Source organism: Hemiscyllium ocellatum, chromosome 18 (assembly GCF_020745735.1).
Source record: "Hemiscyllium ocellatum isolate sHemOce1 chromosome 18, sHemOce1.pat.X.cur, whole genome shotgun sequence".
NCBI lineage: Eukaryota > Metazoa > Chordata > Chondrichthyes > Orectolobiformes > Hemiscylliidae > Hemiscyllium > Hemiscyllium ocellatum.
Genome location: NC_083418.1, coordinates 53,657,419 through 53,678,164, shown reverse-complemented (window position 1 = coordinate 53,678,164; position 20,746 = coordinate 53,657,419). Strand labels below are relative to the sequence as shown.

The following is a 20,746-nucleotide window of genomic DNA, read 5'->3' as shown; positions in this document are numbered from 1 at the left end:
ATGCAATATTTGAAAGAATAGTGACAGAAATATTAATCATGGAAAGAAATTTCAAGACGGGCAGGGAAGAACTGGGTAAAGGGCCGAGCTAAATAGCTCTTTCAGAAAGGGCAGGGACTCGATCAGACTCCTACTATACCCATTTTATGATTCTAAATCTACTAATCCTCTTCCACGATGGAATGCAATCATCCCTTAAGCAGTCCTGACAGGAAGTGGATGGGAAGCTAGAGAAAGCCACCATCACTACCAGGTGTCTCCCTGGCTCCTGTCATAACAAATCAGATGTTATAGCTTCGCTCACCAGCCTCAAGCTAGAAGTCAAATCATTGGATCTTAAACTAACCAGTTTTGTTGATCCTTAGGAAAGTTACATTAGAGACAATGCATTAGTTAGCCTGACGTGAGATGGGGGTGTGATGGACGTTAGATGACATGGCAAGATTATATGTGTTTTTTGTATTGTGCCAGAAAACAGCTAACTCATCTTGGTTTTGTAAGACTATCCCCAATAGTGGTCAAAATACCTCATGATATGAGGGTAGTCTTTTGTAAACAATTGAAATATTTCTTCTTAGGAAGTACAGAGGACTGAACAAAAGTTTGAATGGAGGGTCACTCCCGATGAACCAATTATCTTTACTGATTGAGTTAAGCAGCACCTGTATCTGAATTCTATTGGTGAAACAGTGAATATTGAAATTAAATGCAACTGTAAGTTTTATCATTTAAGAACTGACTCACATTTATCTAGTAATTTGCAGCAAGTCATGGTGTTGGAACTCCTCAAAGTGCTTCATAGTCAATAAATTACTTTATATTTTCCTTCAGTGAAAAACAAGAATCGAAAATTTGCTGTGTTTGGTTAAAAGTGCAAACACGTAGCATATATGTTTCATATTCATCCATACAATGGTGGTTGCTTAATATCTTGTTTGGCACCTTGTTTTCCTGTTATTTCTATCTTCTGTTCTGAGAACAAAAGAGGGTCTATCCCCACCCTCGTACAGTGCTAGGATTGCAATTTCTTCAATGCCTGCTAACTGAAGGAGTTTTTTTACTCACTAATAGAATGAGGGTGACACTGGCTAGGCCAGCATTTATTGCATATCCCCAATTGCTCAGGAGGCAGTGAGGGTCACTGCTATTGCTGTGGGTCTGGAGTCACATGTAGGCCATACCCAGTAAGGATGCCAGATTTCCTTCCCTAAAGGATATTAGTGAACCAGATGTGTTTTCCTGATAATAGACCATGGTTTCACAGTCATCACTAGATTCTTAAGTCCAGAATTTTTAAAAAAAAATTGAATTCCAATTCTACCATCTGCCATGCTGGGAATTGAATCCAAGTTCCTAGAACATTAGCTGAATTTCTGGATTAATAGTCAAGCAATAATATCACTAGGCCACTGCCTGCTCTCACCTAAAATTATACAAGCAGCTCTACTTAATAAAGAATCATAATGATTAAGAATTGCATCTAAACTCTTTCCAATCTCTTTCTATTTTCTCTTTCCTGGCTACTTGTACTTCCCAAACTCCCAAAATTAATGGAGGATAGTTTGAAGATTCTTTGCCTTAGTCAATGGTGTGGTATCCAAAAGCATTAATATGTCTGCTCTAATTTCAAACTTGTTTATCTGCCATTTACTTTTTCTGTTGTTTACCAAAAGTCATTCTGCGGGCCTGTATTATCAAGGAAGCTGAATTCTTGCTATGGGCTATTTATAGTCTATTTCTCTTAGTGCTGAGACCCCAGCAGACTACTGTGGTATGTGTGTTTAATGTTCTGGTTGCTGCTTCATCCTTATCCAAGTTTCTCGCCTTTCACTCACGACTCGATAAAATCAAACAGTTTTGGTTCCTGCCTCTGGAATTCTCGAATTACTTGGACTGCACCTGTTTCAGAGCACAGTTGACATTGATGTGTTTTCTTATTGGTTTGTTTCAATATTACTTTACTTGTTGATTTTTTTTTCTCTCCCCACCCTCCACCCCCAACCCTGGTTGCCAAACACAAACTCTCCCCCTCTTTCATTTCTGCACCAGCTTTCCTGGAACACAGTTCAGTTCCCAAGTACATGTGAAGCCCCTTGCTAGACAGTCCCTAACACAGCTGAGCTACTCTTAGGGTGTTTTCTCCACCTCTGGGTTTGGTTCACTGGGCTGGGTATCATGGTTTACCATCAGTGATCTTGACTTCAGGCTCTTCCAAAGCCCCAGTCCTGTAGATATAGTCACGGTTTGCTACCACATAGTAATGTGAGATCTACACTCTTGTGAGTGAACAACAACATGCTTCAATGAACATAATCATACACAGAGGATTATAAGAGAGGATATCTTATCTGGACCCTACAAACCCAGACTCCAACTCCCTGTTCAGGGAACGCCCAGACCTCCCAGTCACCGCCCATTTCAATTCCCCTAACCATTCCCTTTACGACATGACCATCCTTGGCCTCCTCCTTTGCTACAACGAATTAAACCACAAATTGGAGGAACAACACCTCATCTTCCGCCTGGGCAGCATTGAGTTCTCCAATTTCAAGTAACACCCCTCCCCATTCCCTGACTCTCTTCCCAGCCCCTCCCCCTCCCTTCCACTGCTCCCTGCCACCTACCAGATTCATTCCTCCCCTTGGCCAACCTGGTCATACCCTCTACCTGTCTTCACCTATCCCCACTTCACCACCTTGCCCCTGCCATCACCTTTATCTGCAGGTCCCCCCCAATCCTGAAGGGTTACGCCCGAAATGTTGACTTCTCCACCTCCTGATGCTGCCTGGCTTACTATGTTCTTCCAGCCTCCTGCCTATCTACGTTTGATTTCACTATGACCTAGTCCCCTTTACACAAGATCACAAGCTACACTTGGAGCTTAAATTAAAATTAACTTCGCTATTATAGAGTTAAATATGAATTAAATTTGGAAAGCATAATTTCCTTTAACCTGGTTCTTAGGATAGTGTAGGAAAGCTTCTCTGAACTGCTTTCAACTGCAGGTAGATACCTCCTTAATTCTGTCTTTCCTTCTGACTTCCTTTGAGGGTTGGGCCATGGACTTGCCTTTGGTCGAAGCTTATAGTCCCTAGTGCTGTGTGGCAGCAATGCTCACCATCAAACTTCAAGAAATTTGTCAAACATGACATCCCTTTCAACAAATCAGGTTGACCCTGTCTGATGATAACATGATCTTCTAAAAGTTTTTTTAAGACAATCTGCCAATTAGAGATGTTAAACTTGCAGGCTGAGAGTTTCCTGCTCTCTGTTCTCCTTACTTGAATTGTTGCTTTACATTTTAATGAGTAGAGAGAAATAGAGGGGCAAACAGGGTGGAGGTGGGGGGGAGGGGGGGAGCAGGGAATACAGAAGTTGAAGGAACAGGCACCAATAGTGGTCCAAAGAAAATGGGAGATGGAGAAGTGCAGGGATCTTGAAGAATTGTGGGCCTGGAGCATTGCAGTGAGGAAAAGTGTGTTTATCCAGGGGAAAGGGTGACTTTAATTAAATCGTCATGCATTACTGAGCCGCAGAGTTTAATTGCGAACATATCCAAAGACAGGGACCATAGTTTAACCCATCATCTGAAAGGTGGAGGTAGGAAGATGTCAATGTGTTGGGGATTAGAGGTGAGGCAGCTCTAGTAAGAGGTATCCTGTTGTATGCTATCTAGCGCATTGGGCTCAGGGATCATCAGAACTTCGACAATCTGAATGGGCCAGCACTGATGACACCTAATCTAATCAGAGGCAGAATCCAACTCAGCAAATCCACTGAATACCTGTGCAACAACCATGTTTAAGTGTGTGGCAGTAGGACAGATGAGTGCCTGCTATTGATGGGGTCTATTCCGAGGTTTCTATTTTTTTCTCTGAAAAATGAAAACCTTTCATCAACTGGAACAAAGTCGACTTTGTGCATTGTTGCAGAGATGATACTCAGCAGGATCTTTGTTACGTGTTCAATGCAAGTTTAAAAGTATTCGTTTGGGTGGGATTTTGACAGTGGTAGAACTGGAGACAGAGTAAATGTTTCCCAAGTCGATAGCAATCAGAGAGTCACCGGAGACGTTCAAAGATCTGAATGAAAAAGCCTCTCTTGCATTATATTGTCAAAGGAGCAATTTACAGGGTTTCACCTCCTGCCTCTCCTGGTGTTCCACTTTAAATCTGGCTTCACTGCAATTGCTGTCCGTTGAAGTAAATGGAAACCATTTAGCATGAATCGCAATAATGCAAGGGATTCGCTTTTGTGAAGGGCACCATACTGTGCTATTCACATTTTCACCAGTGGATTCGCTTTAAATTATAAAGAGATTACATCCCCTGCAAACTTGCTGTTAAATAAATGTCTGGCAAGAACCTTGCCTTTTTATAGCACCTTTGATTTAGTAAAGGTGTCCCACATTGCTTTCCAGGGTTGTCATCAAGCAAAAGGTTGATACCAGGCCAGAGAAAGAAGTATCAAAACAAAAAGCGTGATCAAAGAGGAGCATCTTAAAAGAGGAGAGAGAGAGAGACTTTAGGAGAAACTTTTAGAGAGAGGATTCCTGAGTTCCAGTTAGTTGTGTTGACAGAGTCAATGTTGATGTGACCAAAATGGGCAAAGTTGTAGGAATGCAGATAAATTCTGTGTGGTGCATTTAAATCCAATTCAAATTGTATGAAAACTAGGTAAAAACTTCCCATGCAGCTCTAACTTTGTCCCAAATGGAATCTGGCAAGAGATTCATCTGTCAAAGAGCCAGTGCTGCACGATGGGCCAAATAACCGCCTCCTGTTTTGACTGAGGTGTGCAAGGTAACTGTTGGGCTTTGTGATGGCTTCAGTGGTTAGTAATGGTAAGTTGCCAAAATAAAGTCCACATGGGATGTTGGTCTTGAACAAGAGCTGACAAAATTTCTTTGTTGGAATGTCCCTTTTCCACTGAATTAGTAATGTAAGATTACTTCCTTCAAAGTTTGCCTTTTCTCTGTGTCATGATTGACAATTATACATGTAAATTATTCTCCTCTGCAGATGGGATCTGAGCTTATATCATTTCTTTCAGTGTAAGTTTGTAGCAATTAAATATTTTTTAAACTCCCTCTCTCTTGAAAAATGTCTGGTACCCCCTCTGTTATTGGTCTAGAAATTCCAATCTTGACAATTCCAAAGCCTTGGGGGAAAGGGGGGTGGTGTTCTGAGGGCTTTTCTAAGGAATGATGGTGAGGCATTCCCGGTGGCATCTCCACCAACAGCTCATCCCTTGGAAGCCTGCAGGTTAAGCTCAGCAGGTCAGGCGGCATCCAAGGAACAGGAGAATCGACGTTTCGGGCATAAGCCCTTCTTCCTGAAGAAGGGCTTATGCCCGAAATGTCGATTCTCCTGCTCCTTGGATGCTGCCTGATCTGCTGCACTTTTCCAGCAACATATTTTTCAGCTCTGATCTCCAGCATCTGCAGTCCTCACTTTTTTTCTCCTAGCCTGCAGTTTAGGTCAAACTGTACTGTTACCACCTGCTTCTACATTAGAATGGAAAAGCACAACAAATCAGGCAGCATCCGAGGAGCAGGAAAATCAAAAGCAGGACTTTATTTTTTCAGGCAAAAGCCCTTCATCAGGCACAGAGACAGGGAACCTGCAAGTGGAGAGATAAATGAGAGGGGGTGGGAAGAAAGTAGCAAAGAGTACAGTAGGTGAATGGGGGTGGGGATGGAGGTGTTGAGTCAGAGGGGAGGTGGGAGCAGGTAGCAAAGAATACAATGGGTGAATGGAGGTGGAGATGAAGGTGATAGATCAGAGAGGAGGGTGTAATGGATAGGTGAAAAGGAAGATAGGCAAGTAGGACAGGTCATGAGGGCAGTGCTGAGATGGAAGGCTGGAGCTGGGGTGAGATGGGGGAAGGGGAAATAAGGAAACTGGTGAAATCCACATTGATGCCATGGGGTTGAAGTGTTCCAAGGCGGAATGAGGCGTTCTTCCTGATGAAGGGCTTATGCCCAAAACGTCGAATTTCCTGTTCCTTGGATGCTGCCTGACCTGCTACGCTTTTCCAGCAACACATTTTCAGCTCTGATCTCCAGCATCTGCAGACCTCACTTTCTCCTCGTTCTTCCTCCAGGCATTGGATGGTGAGGGAACGGCGGTGGAGAAGCCCAGGACCTGCATGTCCTCGGCTGAGTGGGAGGGGGAGTTGAAATGTTAGGCCACTGGCTGGTGGGGTTGATTGGTATGGATGTCCCAGAGATATTCCCTAAAGCGCTCTGCTAGGAGGCATCCAGTCTCCCCAATGTAGAGGAGACCACACCGGGAGCAACGGATACAATAAATTATATTGGTGGATGTGCAGGTGAAACTTTGGATGTGGAAGGCTCCTTTGGGGCCTTGGATGGAGGTGAGGGAGGAGGTGTGGGCGCAGGTTTTGCAATTTGCATGGTGGCAGGGGAGAGTGGGTTGTTGGGGGGCGTGGAACTGACCAGGTAGTCACGGAGGGAACAGTTGGATGATGTGGTTTATGCGAAGGTTGGTAGGCTCACCTTTCACCCTATCTTCACTCAGCCTTGACAGCGCGGATGTATAGGAAGTCTGAGTTGTAGATTGCTACTAATTTTTTTTCTCTGCAGCATTATCCCTGAAGGAAAACAAAACCCCAAAGAACTGCAGAAACTGGAAACCGGAAATAAAAAAAGAAATTGCTGGAAAAACGCAGCAACTGCGAGAGAAATCAGAGTTAATGTTTCCGGGTCTGGTGACCCTTCTGGAAGGTGCCAGACCTGCTGAGTTTTTCCAGCAATTTCTGTGTTTTGTGTCCACTATCCATGAAGGATCCGGCTCTAATTTTACAAATGTGTTAAAATTAGTTCTAGATATTTGCAGAATACAAAAAGAAATGCTAAATTTCACTAGCCTTATTCTGAATTTTGTTTTTAAACACCTGTTTGTGTTTTGTTCTCTCTCCAAGCTCCAGATATAATGTCCTGGTCCCAGCGCTGTGGGTAACCAAGGTACACAAGTGGGAGCTGGACTGCATGCAGAGTGTGGTGCTGGAAGAGGAGGAGGAAGCACTGCTTTCCTCAGGTACAAGGTCAAGTTTCACCATTTCTGTTTTTCTTTAGACTGCCTGTGTAAGACTGTGTTTCATGATCGTGAATATTCAGTTAAAAGTTCATATGTCTTAGAATACAACTGTTCGTTTAACGAATTAACTGTAGAAAATGGGATACCTGGTTGAGAAATCAGTTTTAAAAAAGACCTTGACATAAATGCACTTCAAAAGAGCTTAGAATTTATTACAGCTCACTTAAAAGGTTGGAATCATATTGACTTAAAAGGTTCACAGTTGAAAAGGAAAGATCATAAACGGCATGGGCTGAATGTTATGGGTTGGGGCCGTATCATTTTAAGGAGAAAGTGAGGTCTGCAGATGTTGGAGATCAGAGCTGAAAATGTGTTGCTGGAAAAGCGCAGCAGGTCGGGCAGCATCAAAGGAACAGGAGATTCAACGTTTTGGGCATAAGCCCTTCTTCAGGAATGAGGCCTCATTCCTGAAGAAGGACTTATGCCCAAAACATCGAATCTCCTGTTCCTTGGATGCTGCTTGACCTGCGCTTTTCCAGCAACGCATTTCCAGCCCGTATCATTTTAAAATAATTATTTTTTTAAAATGTCAGTGACAAACCAACCAACCTTTGAAAACAAATTGTCCCACAACCTAATTATGCTGCAGGAGAGTGGGACTTCCAACCCCCAGGAGAAAGTCCCATGCTCGAATCCTATCATTTGGCAGTTTATGCAGTCGCAGCCTTCCCACAACCTGAAGGTTGCTGAGACTGCACAGAGATCCATGAAGAGGAGGCGATGGATATTGGAATGAGATGCGTCAAAGCTTTCTTTTCAGAAAGTTGGACACTAGAGGGAGAGGAGGGCTCAAGTGAGGTGAGGTGGGTGTTAGCTTGTGGTTACCAGGCAAGGCCCTTGATATGCACAGGACAACATAAAGTGGATGTACCCCTTCTTCTTTGTCTCCTATTCAGCAACTGTGGTGAGACAATAGCCTCCCACTCTAACCCAGCTTCTGCTGCCATTGTATGATGGTAGTGGAGGTAGATTGCAGCCCTTAATAGCCTGTTTAAGGACATCAAAAATAACTATTATGCCCCTTACACATCTCCTGTGCTATGGGGGCAATGTTGGGGTGGGCACAAAGTCAATGGGCTCTCCCTGTATATTATATATACCCATCATATATTATGCCCCCATCTTGCAGAAGGCTACAAAATCTAGTCCCAGGTGTGTTTCTTAAGCTAAAGGAATCTAATTCCAGTAAAGAATAAGTTATTCATTCTTTGTGGAAAGCTTTGCAATTAGAAGGCAGTCACTTTGATTTTTGCCTGGATGTCATTGAATCCATGGAGACGTGTGGAGTTTATTTCAGTAAATTTAGTTACAGCATCAAGATCGGTTAGTGCTTGGAAAAGCAGTTGAGAGACCATTTGTCAGTTTTGAGTCTTATGCCGCTTGTAGCTCCTTGGACATCTAAAGATAAAGCAAGATGGAGACATAGAGTCATAGAGATGTACAGCACAGGAAACAGACCCTTCAGTCCATCCAGTCCATGCCGACCACTTATCCCAATCCAGCCCATATCCATCCAAATGCCTCTGAAATGTTGCAATTGTACCAGCCTCCACCACTTCCTCTGGCAGCTCATTTTATACATGTACCACCCTCTGTGTGAAAAAGTTGTCCTTTAAGTCTCTTGTATATCTTTCCCCTCTCGCCCTCAACCTATGCCCTCTAGTTCTGGACTCCCCGACCCCAGGGAAAAGACTTTGCCTATTTACCCTATCCATGCCCCTCATAATTTTGTAAACCTCTATAAGGTCACCCCTCAGCCTCCAACGCTCCAGCGAATACAGCCCCAGCCTGTTCAACCTCTCCCTTTGGCTCAAATCTTCCAACCCTGCAACATCTTTGTAAATCTTTTCTGAACTCTTTCAAGTTTCATAACATCTTTCTGATAGGAAGGGGACCAGAATTGCACGTAATATTCCAACAGTAGCCTAACCAATGTCCTGTACAGCCTCAACATGACCTCCCAACTCCTGTACTCAATACTCTGGCCAATAAAGGAAAGCATACCAAATGCCGCCTTCACTATCCTATCTACCTGTGACTCCACTTTCAAGGAGCTATGAACCTGCACTCCAGGGTCTTTGTTCAGCAACACTCCATGAAGTATAGTAACTGTTAGGTTACATCGTGGATGATAGATCTATGATTGGGAGCTGCTATTCAGTCCAAGGTGAACAATGACTAAGATTTGCTTAGCAGGATGTAATCAACATAATTCTCTCAGAAAAAGACAGTACAATACTGAAATTGAAAGTCTGGAAGTAAACAGCTTGATTACAATTTGAAGCCATACAATGGGCTATTGGAGATCAATGGTGTTTTCTGTATTAAGTTAATGTTCATAAGAAGCTGCAACTGTCAAATCCTGAGACATGAGCACAGAAGGAAATTGAAGGTTGATTTAACCAAAAGCTAATTGAAGGACCCACATGAAATCTTGAATCTTGGCAAATAGCTGGAACACTAAAAAGAAATTTAATTAATTTGGGACAGCAAGGATGGAAGTCAAAATAATTTTTCAGGGATGTTGCTCGAAGAATAAATGCAGGCCCAGAACACTGGGGAGATTTACACTGTACTTAGTTATAATGCCACAGGGTCTCGCTATCTATTGACTGGAGGAAGCGACAGTTACAATGATCTTCCTCTCATGCGTGTCACCAGTTAATTAAGAATACTTGACCGTCACTTCCCCCACCATCTTTTTCCTTTGCACCTTCAGTCTTCACCTCCACAGTTCCTAGTTTTCCCACTTAATCCCATCACCTCTCTTCACTCTCTCTCGCTTTCATCAACAACCACCCACTTCTGGACAGCTTCATTCTGGGAGCACTTTAACACTGCATGCCCTTCCTAACTGCTCCAGATTTAGGCAGAAGCTGAATAGCCTGGGTCTTTTTTTCCTTCTGGAACATCAGAGGCTGAGAGGTGACGTTATAGAAGTACATAAAATCATAAGGGTTAATGGCTATGGTCATTTTCCTCAGGTAGGGGAGTCTAAAATTAGAGTGTACATGTTTATGGTGAGAGGCGAATGATTTAAAAGGGACCTAAGGGGCAACTTCAGGTGTATATATAGAGTGAGTTGCCAGAAGAAGTGGTGGAGATAGGTACAATTTAAATGGCATCTGGATGGATATATGAATTGGAAGGGTTTAGATGGATATAGGCTAAATTCTGGCAAATGGGAGGAGGTCAGATGGGATGTCTAATCGGCAGGGACGAGTTGGACCAAAGTCTGTTTCCATGCTGTAGGACTCTGAGTCGATATGTAAGTCAATGTCAACTTTAAGAAATAAGGGTACTTTCCGACAGTGCAGTCCCTCTCAGTTGTGGCCAGAAAGTGTCAGCCTTCAAGATTATACGTTCACGATTTCTGAAATAAGGCATCATATTCACAACCCTTGAACTGGTGAACTATTGTTAGCACCCATTCTTGCTGGGTGAATAGTCACTCGTTCTACTGCAGGCTGCGCCAATACTTAATCAAACAATTACAACATGTGACTGTTGAATGCAATAGATTTTCACCGATAATGTCTACTGCATATTTACTAAAGTGAAAATGATTGGAAATATCCTCAAACAAGTGAGCATGATTTGTGTTGATATTACAATTCTTTTATAGTATTGTCAAAATAGTTCTCATGCAATGTTTTTAAATAATAGAATTGTACATCGATTTTAAATATTGGTTTTATAATCATTATTCTAAATGTTAATGGGTGAAAATTCTAGGCCTTATAAATATGTTTACTCTTTTGTACCATTATTTCTAAGGAGAGCTGGAGCGTTCTCTCCCATGTCCTGGAGCCAATGTTATTTCACCCCCCCATAAGAAATGTCATTGAGGTTTTAAAAGACATTTTAATAGATACATGAATAGGAACATTTGGAACAATATGGACCAGGAGCAGACAAGGTGGGACTAGTTCAGTTTGGGATGATGTTCGGCATGGACTGGTTGGACCGAAGAGTCTGTTTCCGTGCTCTATGATGGGCCGGGTGCTGGCAGATGGGACTAGATTGGGTTGGGATATCTGGTCGGCATGGACAGGTTGGACCGAAGGGTCTGTTTCCATGCTGTACATCTCTATGACTATGACTCCTCTATGTTGCTGTTTGTCAGAACTTCCCTTGTGCGGTTTGCCTGCTGCATTTCCAGTATTATAACTATCCTTCAAAAAAATGATGTTATGAGGTGGAGTTATGTGAGACGCTATATGAATGCAAGCAAGTCTTATTAGGTTTTGGGAGAGGCAATGGCCCCATGGTATTACCGCTAGATCATTAATCCAGAAACTCAGCTCATGTTCTGTGAACTCTGATTTCAATCCTGCCACTGCAGATGATGGAATTAGAATTCAATAAAAAAAATCTGCAATGAAGAATTTACTGATGACTGTGAAACAGTTGTCGATTCACAGAAAATTCCATCTGGCTCCCTAATGTTCTTCAGGGAAGAAAATCTGCCATCCTCACCAGGTCTGGCCTACATGTGACTCCAAACTCTGACTTCTTAGGCCATTTCAGAGGACAATTGAGGGTCAACCACATTGCACTCAGTTGTATTAATCGCTATGAAATCTCAACAAGGAAATTAAACCGAGCGGTTACTGGCAAATGGGACAAGGTCAGGTAGTTGGACTGAAGGATCTATTTCCGGAGCTGCATGATTCTATGACCACCTGGCATTGACCTCGGCACCAGAAAAGTCAGAAATAGCCCTGTCCACCCTGCAAAGTCCTCCTTACTAATGTTACAAAGACGAAAGCATGTGCTTTTTCTTTAAAATAGTATATTTTCTGAATTTCAAAATAAATTTTTAAGTTGCCTGAAAGGAACAGCTGCAAGATGGACTGTTCCAAAAAACATCCATGTTGCAAATGTCTGTTAAATGGATACCTGAGTTTTGGTTGCTGTTTTGACAACAATTCAAATTTGACCAATTAGCAGGATACTAAAACCCAACTGTTTTTGACTTTATTATTTTGACAACATCAGACAAATGACGGGAAATGATTTTGGGGGTATAAAACCAGGAAATTTTGAAAATTTGGTCAGAGCAACTGCCACTGAACAGCAGAGCAACCATGGTAGAGCCAGAAAGCTAACTGCCTATCTAAAATCTTGCTCTTAAAGAAATTAGAAGGCACTCTATATCAAGAGGTACCCTTTTCATGTCATAGAGTCATAGTGGTGTGCAGCACGGAAACAGACCCTTCAGTCCAATCCGTCCATGCCAATCAGACATCCCAACCCAATCTAGTCCCACCTGCCAGTACCCAACCTTTATCCCTCCAAACTCTTCCTATTCATATACCCATCCAAATATACCAGCCTCCACCACTTCCTCTGGCTGTATTCGCAGTAAAAAGAAAGAAGATGTCCCAGGGAGATCAGCAGATGGAAGATTGAAGACCGTGGAGAAGCCAGAGACTGTATGCTCTTGGGATTAAGTTAATACAATGTTTAATAATTGTATTATTATAACAACATGTTAATAGGATTGTGTTCAGTTAAGGGAAAGTTAAGTTTGTTAATAGTTTTGTTTAGTGTTCGCTATTAGAATTAGGAAGAGCCCAGGATTTTTTTTTTAAGTACTGGAAATTAGGAGTTCTCTGTCAGTCCCTCATATTTTAACAGATTACGAGGCAAGGTGACCTTTTCTGGGTGTTTGGTTTTAATTAACAGAGGGGTTCGACCTCTGCGTGGTAACGCTAACGAGGCTAGTGCCAAAATTGGGAGGACTGTCTTGTCTCACAGACTAGTCAAGTACCAGCCTGACATGGTCCTACACTCAAAATCCTAATTTACAGACAACATTCCAGTCAGCATCATCAACATCTTTAGATATGTCCTGCTCACCAGAGGACAGGCCCAGCAGAGGTAGTAGCACAGTGGTATACAGTCAGTGAGGAGTTGCCCTAGGAATCCTCAACATTGACATTTCATGGCTCCAGATTAAACATGAGTAAGGAAAGCTGCTGCTGATTACCACGTACTGTCCTCCTTCAGTTGATGAATTATTGCTACTCTATATTGAAACACTGATGAAGGCTCCTACCTGAAACGTCGACTCTCCTGCTCCTTGGATGCTGCCTGACCTTCTGTGCTTTTTCCAGCACCATGCTTTATCAACTTGTTCAACACTTGGAGGAAGCATTAAGAGTGGCAGGGATGCAAAATGAAATTTCAATGTCCATCACTAAGACTAGCTCAGTAGCAGCACTGATCAAGCTGAAGAACATAGTTGCTAGACTGGGTCTGTGGCAGTGATGAGGGAACCAACAAAACATACTTGACCTCATCTTTATCAATCTGCCAGCTGCAGATGCATCTGTCCATGCCACTATCGGTAAAAGCAACCACTATATAGTCCTTTTAGAGACAAAGTCCAGCCCTCACATTGAGAATACCCTCCATCGTGTTGTGTGGACTATGACTGTGCTAAATAGGATAGACTTAGAACAAATCTAGCAACTCAGGATTGGGCATCCATAAAGCATTGTGGGCCATCAACACAATTGATAGTACTCCAGCACAATCTGTAACCTCATGGCCCAGCATATCCCTCACTCAACTTTTACCATCAAGCCAAGGGATAAACCCTGGTTCAGTGGAGAGTGTAGGAAGGCGTGCTAGGAGCAACACCAGGCATACCTAAAATTGAGGTGTTAACTAGTGAAGCCACGAAATAAGGCTACTTACATGCCAAACAGCAGAGGCAACATTTGATAGATAGAGCTGTGATTCAACAACCAATGGATCAAATCTAAGCTGTGTAGTCCTGCCACATCCAGTCATGAATGGTATTGTAAACTTAAACAACTCAGTGGAGGAGAAGGCCCTCCAACTATCCCCATATTCAATGATGGAAGAGCCCAGCACAGCAGTGCCAAAGATAAGGTTGAAACATTCACAGCAATCTTCCCCCAGAAGTGGCGAGTGGATGATCCATCTCTGCCTCCTCCAGTGGTTCCCAGCATCACAGGTACCAGTCTTCAGCCAATTTGATTCACTCCACATGATATTAAGAATCATTTGGAGTCACTGGATACTGCAAAGGCTATGGGCTCTGACAAAATTTCTGCAATAGAATTGAAGACATTTGTTCCAGAACTTGCCATTCCCCTTTCCAAACTGTTCCACCGGTTACAACTTGCATCTGTCCAATAATGTTGCTCATTGGACAGCTTGCATCTGTCCAATAATGTTGCTCAGGTATGTCCTGTACAAAAAAAAAGCAGGACAAATCCAACCTGAACAACTTCCAACCCATCAGTAGACACTTGATCATCAGTAAAGTAATGGAAGGTGTCACCAACAGTGCTATCAAACAGCACCTGCTCAGCAAGAACCTGCTCAGTGATGCCCTGTTTGATTCTGCCAGGGCCACTCAGCTGCTGACCTCATTACAGCCTTGGTTCAAATATGGACAAAATGGCTGAATTTCAGAGGTGAGGTGAGAGTGACAGCTGTTGACATCAAGGCCACATTTGATGGAGTATAACATCCAACAGCCCTAAGCAAAACGGGAATCAATGGCTATCAGGGCAAACTTTCTACTGGCTAGAGTTATACCTGCACATATGATGATGGTTGTAGTTGTTGGAGGTCAGTCATCTCAGGTCTGGGACATCTCTGCAGGAGTTCCTCAAGGTAGTGACCTTAGCCTGACCATTTTCATCTGCTTCAGCAATGACCTTCCCTCCATCATAAGGTCAGAGGTCAGGGTGTCAATTGACAGTTGTGCAATGTTCAGCACCTTTTTCAACTCTTCAGACACTGAAGCAGTCCATGTTCAAATGCAACAAGATCTGGACAATATCCAGGCTTTGGCTGACAAGTGGCAGGTAACATTCACGCCACATAAATGCCAGGAAATGGCCATCTCCAATAAGACACAATCTAATCACCTCCCCTTGACATCCAATGGTTTTACCATCACTGAATCCCCCACTATCAACATTCCTGGAGTTAGCATTGACCAGAAACTCAACTGGGCTCACCAAATAAACAGTGGCTACAAGAGCAGATCAGAGGTTAGGAAACTGCAGTGAGTCATTCATTTCCTAACACCCCACTTGCCTGGATGAGTGCAGCTCCAATAACACTCAAGAAACTTGACACCATTCAAGACAAAGTAGCCTGCTTGATTGGCACCACATCTGTAAGCATCCACTCCCTCCATCACCAATGTTCAGTAGCATCAATGTTTACTATCTACAAGATGCACTGCAGAAATTCACCAAAGATCCTTAGACAGCTCACCCTAATCCCACAACCATTTCCATCTAGAAGGACAAGAGCAGCAGACACATTGGAATACCATCACCTGCAAGTTCCCCTCAAAACTGATCACTATTCTGACTTGGAAATATATTGCCACTCCTTTACTGTCACTGGGTCGAAATTCCAGAATTCCCTCCCTATTAGCATTCAGAGTCATTCTACAGCATATAGACTGCAGCGATTTAAAGAAGGCAGTTCATCAACACTTTCTCAAGGACAGCTAGGCAATAAATGCTGACCCAGCCAGCAACACCCACTCCCCACGAGTGAATAAAAACAGGTAGTTCTTGGAAAATTGTTAAGGAAGATTTAATTAAAAGTTAAATGTTTGGAATAAAATGATATTTTTCTGAAAACAGTCAGCAAGGAATCACTCAGGGGACATAGTGCTTAACAAACCAGCCAGAGTTTCTCAGCGACGGTACTGACGAGGTAAGTAAGGGAGATGTAAGCCAAACGAGGCTGATTCACAGACAGCTGCTGGCACAATTTCATATTGTCACTTGAAGACTATTGCTGAGTTGGTAATAGAGGGGAGTGGAGGAGATGGGTTGTGGTGAATTGTGCAGCTGGCTGGATGTCTAATTTAAAAACAAGACATAGGTAGTTAGTAATAAATTTATTTTCTGGGAATGTGGGTGAGGACATGCCCCAACAGGGGAATCCTAGAAATGGAGTCTTTAATTCCGACAACTTTTCTTCCTGTTCCCACATTGTTACATGTGGAGGTACCCCCAGCAAATTTACCCTTGGCCCCCTTCTGTTTCTCAACATTATGCTGGCCATTGGGAACATTATGCAAATGCAAGACAGGTTCATCACTGACAGTAATATCACTGACTCATCACCATTCTCCAACACCTCTAATTTGTCAAGCTGCTTTCGTGACATCCAGTATTGCATGAGCGGAAATTTCTTCAGCTACATACCAGAAAGACTGAATATATTCTCTTTACGTCTCATTACAATCTCCATTCTGTAGCTACTGGCTACATCCCTCTCCTTGGCAAATCTCGGAGGGCAAATAAGACACTTTACAACTTTATTGTCATATTTTACACCAGGATGAGCTTCTCACCACATACTCTCCATCACCAAGACTGTCTACTTTCACATTTGTAATATTGCACATTTACAGTCTTGCTTCCAACCTCCATTGCTGATATCAAATGTTTTCAAGGAATCCTGAGAGCGTGTGCCATGTATGGTATCAATGGTGCTTTAGTGGGCTATTGCTTCTGTATCACAAGATTGTGGGTTCATGTGTCACTCGAGAATACTGAGGTGCCATATTTTGGCCAAGACATTAAATAAGGGACCGGATGTCTTCCCAGATGGATAAAGTGTCAAATAAGAGCAGGCTTTTTCTCCAGTCTCCACCAACATTTACCCCTTAACCAAGATCACAAAAAGTGAGATTTTGCTGTGTGAGAACTTTGAGAGTTGGAAGTTATCTGGTGTTTGATCAGCTTGAGAGAATTGCGAGCTCTTTTGCTCTAAAAGTGCCAGTTTGTAGAGTCTCTGTGGTAGCTCTCACTCCAGCCCTTCTTGAGATAGAATTGTGTGTTAAACACGTAAACATACAAAATATGAGCAAAAGTCAACCTTTTGGCTCTTTGTATTCACTCTTAAAATATGGGCCTTCCCCTTTGGCATCATGCCATTCTGTGGTCAGTGCAACATTGCATGTTCAAATTGATGTCATTTTGAAGCAGCCGGGCCCATTCACTGACTCCCCCACTCAACAATCCTGGCGCTCGCTGCTTGCTTCCCAAGTTCTGGCATTCATAGATCCTCTCGTATCCTAGTTCACTTCCTCCCTCCTGTGAGGGTGCAGGATAGGAAAGCTGGGAGTGGGAGGGTCAGCAGCTGGTGAAAGCGCTTTGTAAGAGAGGGAATTGGGATGTGTAAAAGTCATTGAATGGAAAGATGATCTAGCAGGAAAGGCAGCAACTGGGTGGTGTGCAGAAACAATTAGCATGTTCGTCTCATATTTTAAATTGTTTTATTTTAAAATAAAAAAGTATTTAATTTACATGTGAGAATTTAGAATGTTCAGTATTTCAAATTATCGGGTAAAATGTTTTAATTTTTTTTCTATCATGAAAGATTCAACAGAATCTTAATTTTACATTGGTTGCATTGGGAAAATTTGATCCACTGAAAGACACATTCCAGAAATGCAACTACAAGAATGAAGCCAGGATTTGTTGCATATAAATGCAAGCTGTTGTGGGGAGGTACTGGACATTGAGTAAGGATATGGCTATAAATAGGTTGGCTGTTCTTAAAGCACTCACAGACTATTTCAGTTGTCATTGATTTTGACTTTGTGCGGTACTGTGAAATGAACGATGGAAATAAAAATCAAGAGATTTCAAGCTCGATTGTAATGTGGGTTTTGAGACCTTGATGCTGTGACCAAAAGAAGCCAAAGTCAGGACTTGCTGACAATGGGACATGCTCAGCGATGTACCTAAATACACCCCCAGAAAAACAGCCCGTTGGTTGGATGGTCCTGACCTATCTTCTGGTTGTTTTTCAGGCTCCATGCTTCCCAGCCAGTAACAAGGGGCTGAGTACAATTCTAAATATGCAACAAGCCGCTGACTGGCAACTCCCTGCATTACACAATTGCAAAAATTCCAGAACAACCTTAAGGAAACTATTGAAAGTTTGGACCAGAAAATTTCTATATTCTCTGAAACATGGATAGGGTTTATGAGGATTGAGAAGTGGATAAAGCCAAGATTCTTAATTTGGACTAGGAGGCAAGGCTAGGAACTGTAAATCAGTGTGCTTTTGCAATTCATTTGACAGAAGGCTGAGTAATGAGGTCTGTTTGTATTAAGAGCACAGGAGATTAGTGGGCGATTTCACCAGTGTATTCAAAAAGATAACTGTTCCTTATGTTCTGATGTCGAGGTCGGAATGCTGCCATAAGCTTAAAGGCTCATTCCTTTCAAAATATGTTATCATTGCATTGATATCATTTATTTGGAGGTCAATATACAGAGGAATTTATGAACATGTGCTAGCAATTCATACGTGGTGGGGATATATGCCCTTAGAACAAAATGTATAAATCAATGAAGGACTTCAGCTGGAGTATTGTTCCCAGTTCAGGGCACCACGTTTTAAGAAGAATGTCAAGACCTTGGAGAGGTACATCAGGAATTACCAGAATAGTTTAAAAATGAGAAATTTCAATTCATCTGGAGAGGCTAGTAACATTGGAGGTAATCCTTCATAGAAGCAGAGGCTAAAGGGAGATTTGATAGAGGTGAATACTAAATAAAAACTGAATGAACTGAGGATGCCGTACGTCAGAAACAAAAACAGAAATTGCCAGAAAAGCTCAGCAGGTCTGGCAGCATCTGTGGAAATGTAGACCAGTGGAGTGTCTCAAGGATCGATGCAGGGTCCACTACTTTTTGTCATTTATACAAATGATTTGGATGTAAACATAGTAAGTTTGCAGATGACACCAAAATGGCAGTAGAATGGACATTGAAGAAGGTTATCTCAGAGTACAATGGGATCTTGGTGGGCTGAGGAGTGGCAGATGGAGTTTAATTTAGATAAATGTGAAGTGCTGCATTTTGAGAAAGCAAATCTTAGCAGGACTTCTCCACTTAATGGTAAGGTCCTAGGAAGTGTTGCTGAACAAAGAGACCTTGGAGTGCAGATTCATAGTTCCTTGAAAGTAGAGTTGAATATAGATAGGATAGTGAAGAAGTCGTTTGGTATGCTTTCCTTCATTGGCCAGAGCATTGAGTTCAGGAATTGAGAGGTCATGTTGCAGCTGTGCAGGATGTTGGTTAGGCCACTTTTGGAATATTGCGTGCAATTCTAGTCTCCTTCAATCAGAAGGATGTTGTGAAATTTGAAAGGGTTCAGAAAAGATTTACAAAGATGTTGCCAGGGTTGGAGGATTTAAGCTATAGGGAGAGGCTGAACAGGCTGGGGCTGTTTTCCCTGGAATATCGTGGTGACCTTATCAAAGTTTATAAAATCATTAGGAGCATACAAAGTTAAAGTCACACAACATCAGGTTAGAGTCCAACGGGTTTATTTGGATACTCCACACCCACCTGATGAAGGAGCAGCGCTCTGAAAGCTAGTGCTTCCAAATAAACCCGTTGGACTCTAAAATGGTGTTGTGATTTTTAATTTCGTCCACCCCAATCCAACACCGACATCTCCAACCCAGTCTTTTCCCTGGGTTGGGGGAATCCAGAACAAGAAGGCATAGGTTTAGGGTGAGAGAGGAAAGATATATAAGGGGCAACCTTTTCACACACACGGTGGTGTGTGCATGGAATGAGCTGCCAGACGAAGTATTGGAGGTTGGTACAATTGCAGCATTTAAAAAGCATCTGGATTGGTATATGAATAGGAAGGGTTTAGAGGGATATGGACCAAGTGCTGGCATATGGGACTAGATTAGGTTAGCATATCTGGTCAGCATGGACAAGTTGGACTGAAGGATCAGTTTTCATGCTGTACATCTTCTAAGACTCGATGCTACCATACCTGCTGAGCTTTTCCAGCAAATTCTGTTTTGGTTTAATAGAGGTGAGTTGTGATCTGGAATGTGTGCATGAAAGGAGAATAGAAGATTCAATAATTTTTGAAAGGTAATTGGATAAATAATTGTAAACACAAAAGTGCACTGAAAAAGAGCAGGGGGATTAGGATTAGTGCGATAATTATTTCATAGAGGTAAAACAGACATATGGGCTAAATGGCCAAGTCCTATTTTATTATAATTCTATGACTTCTGTCTTACATAGAATAACTTTTGACTCTGCATTAGTAAGTTTTGAGTTTAAATTTCACTTTAAAACATAAACCCATAATTTAAACTGATGCTCCAATGTTGCTCTGAGAGGGTGCTGTCAGTTTTGGATTCACTTAGTTTGTGGATAATGAACTATATGGTTTGGTTGTGTGTGACACTCAGTAGGAGGTGTTTGGTATTGGGGGAGTGCTATATTGTCCTCCTGTTTCCAGGGGGCAAGAAAGGAAGTGCTCAAAGTTGTCCACCAACTTACAGCCAGGAATAAAAAAAATTCTCTTTTTGCTATGAATGGCCCCAAATTGCTCGCTGATTTGTGCTGCTCTTCTGTTAGCCTTGCAGGGTTGAGAGCTTCCCCCTCAGCCAGTTGCCATATTAATTACCCATTAAACTTACCACAAAAAATTAGCACTGGAACACCACAATGAAAGGAAGAGACTTACATTCCTGATTTTTTTTCCAAGTTCTCTGACACAGAAAGGGGGTAATAAAAAAAAATGTAGACTGTCTGGCTTACAGCTAGTAAACGCTT

At 42.4% G+C, this 20,746-nt stretch overlaps 1 protein-coding gene across 1 annotated transcript in view; it reads left to right on the top strand.

The window, feature by feature from the left end:
- si:ch211-266k8.4 (rab GTPase-activating protein 1-like) overlaps positions 1–20,746 on the top strand; it is a 113,902-nt gene that overhangs the window by 56,867 nt on the left and 36,289 nt on the right. Inside the window, exon 11 of the mRNA XM_060838652.1 lies at positions 6,946–7,061. Coding sequence (XP_060694635.1) covers positions 6,946–7,061 — 116 coding nt within the window. The remainder of the gene's footprint in view (positions 1–6,945; positions 7,062–20,746) is intronic.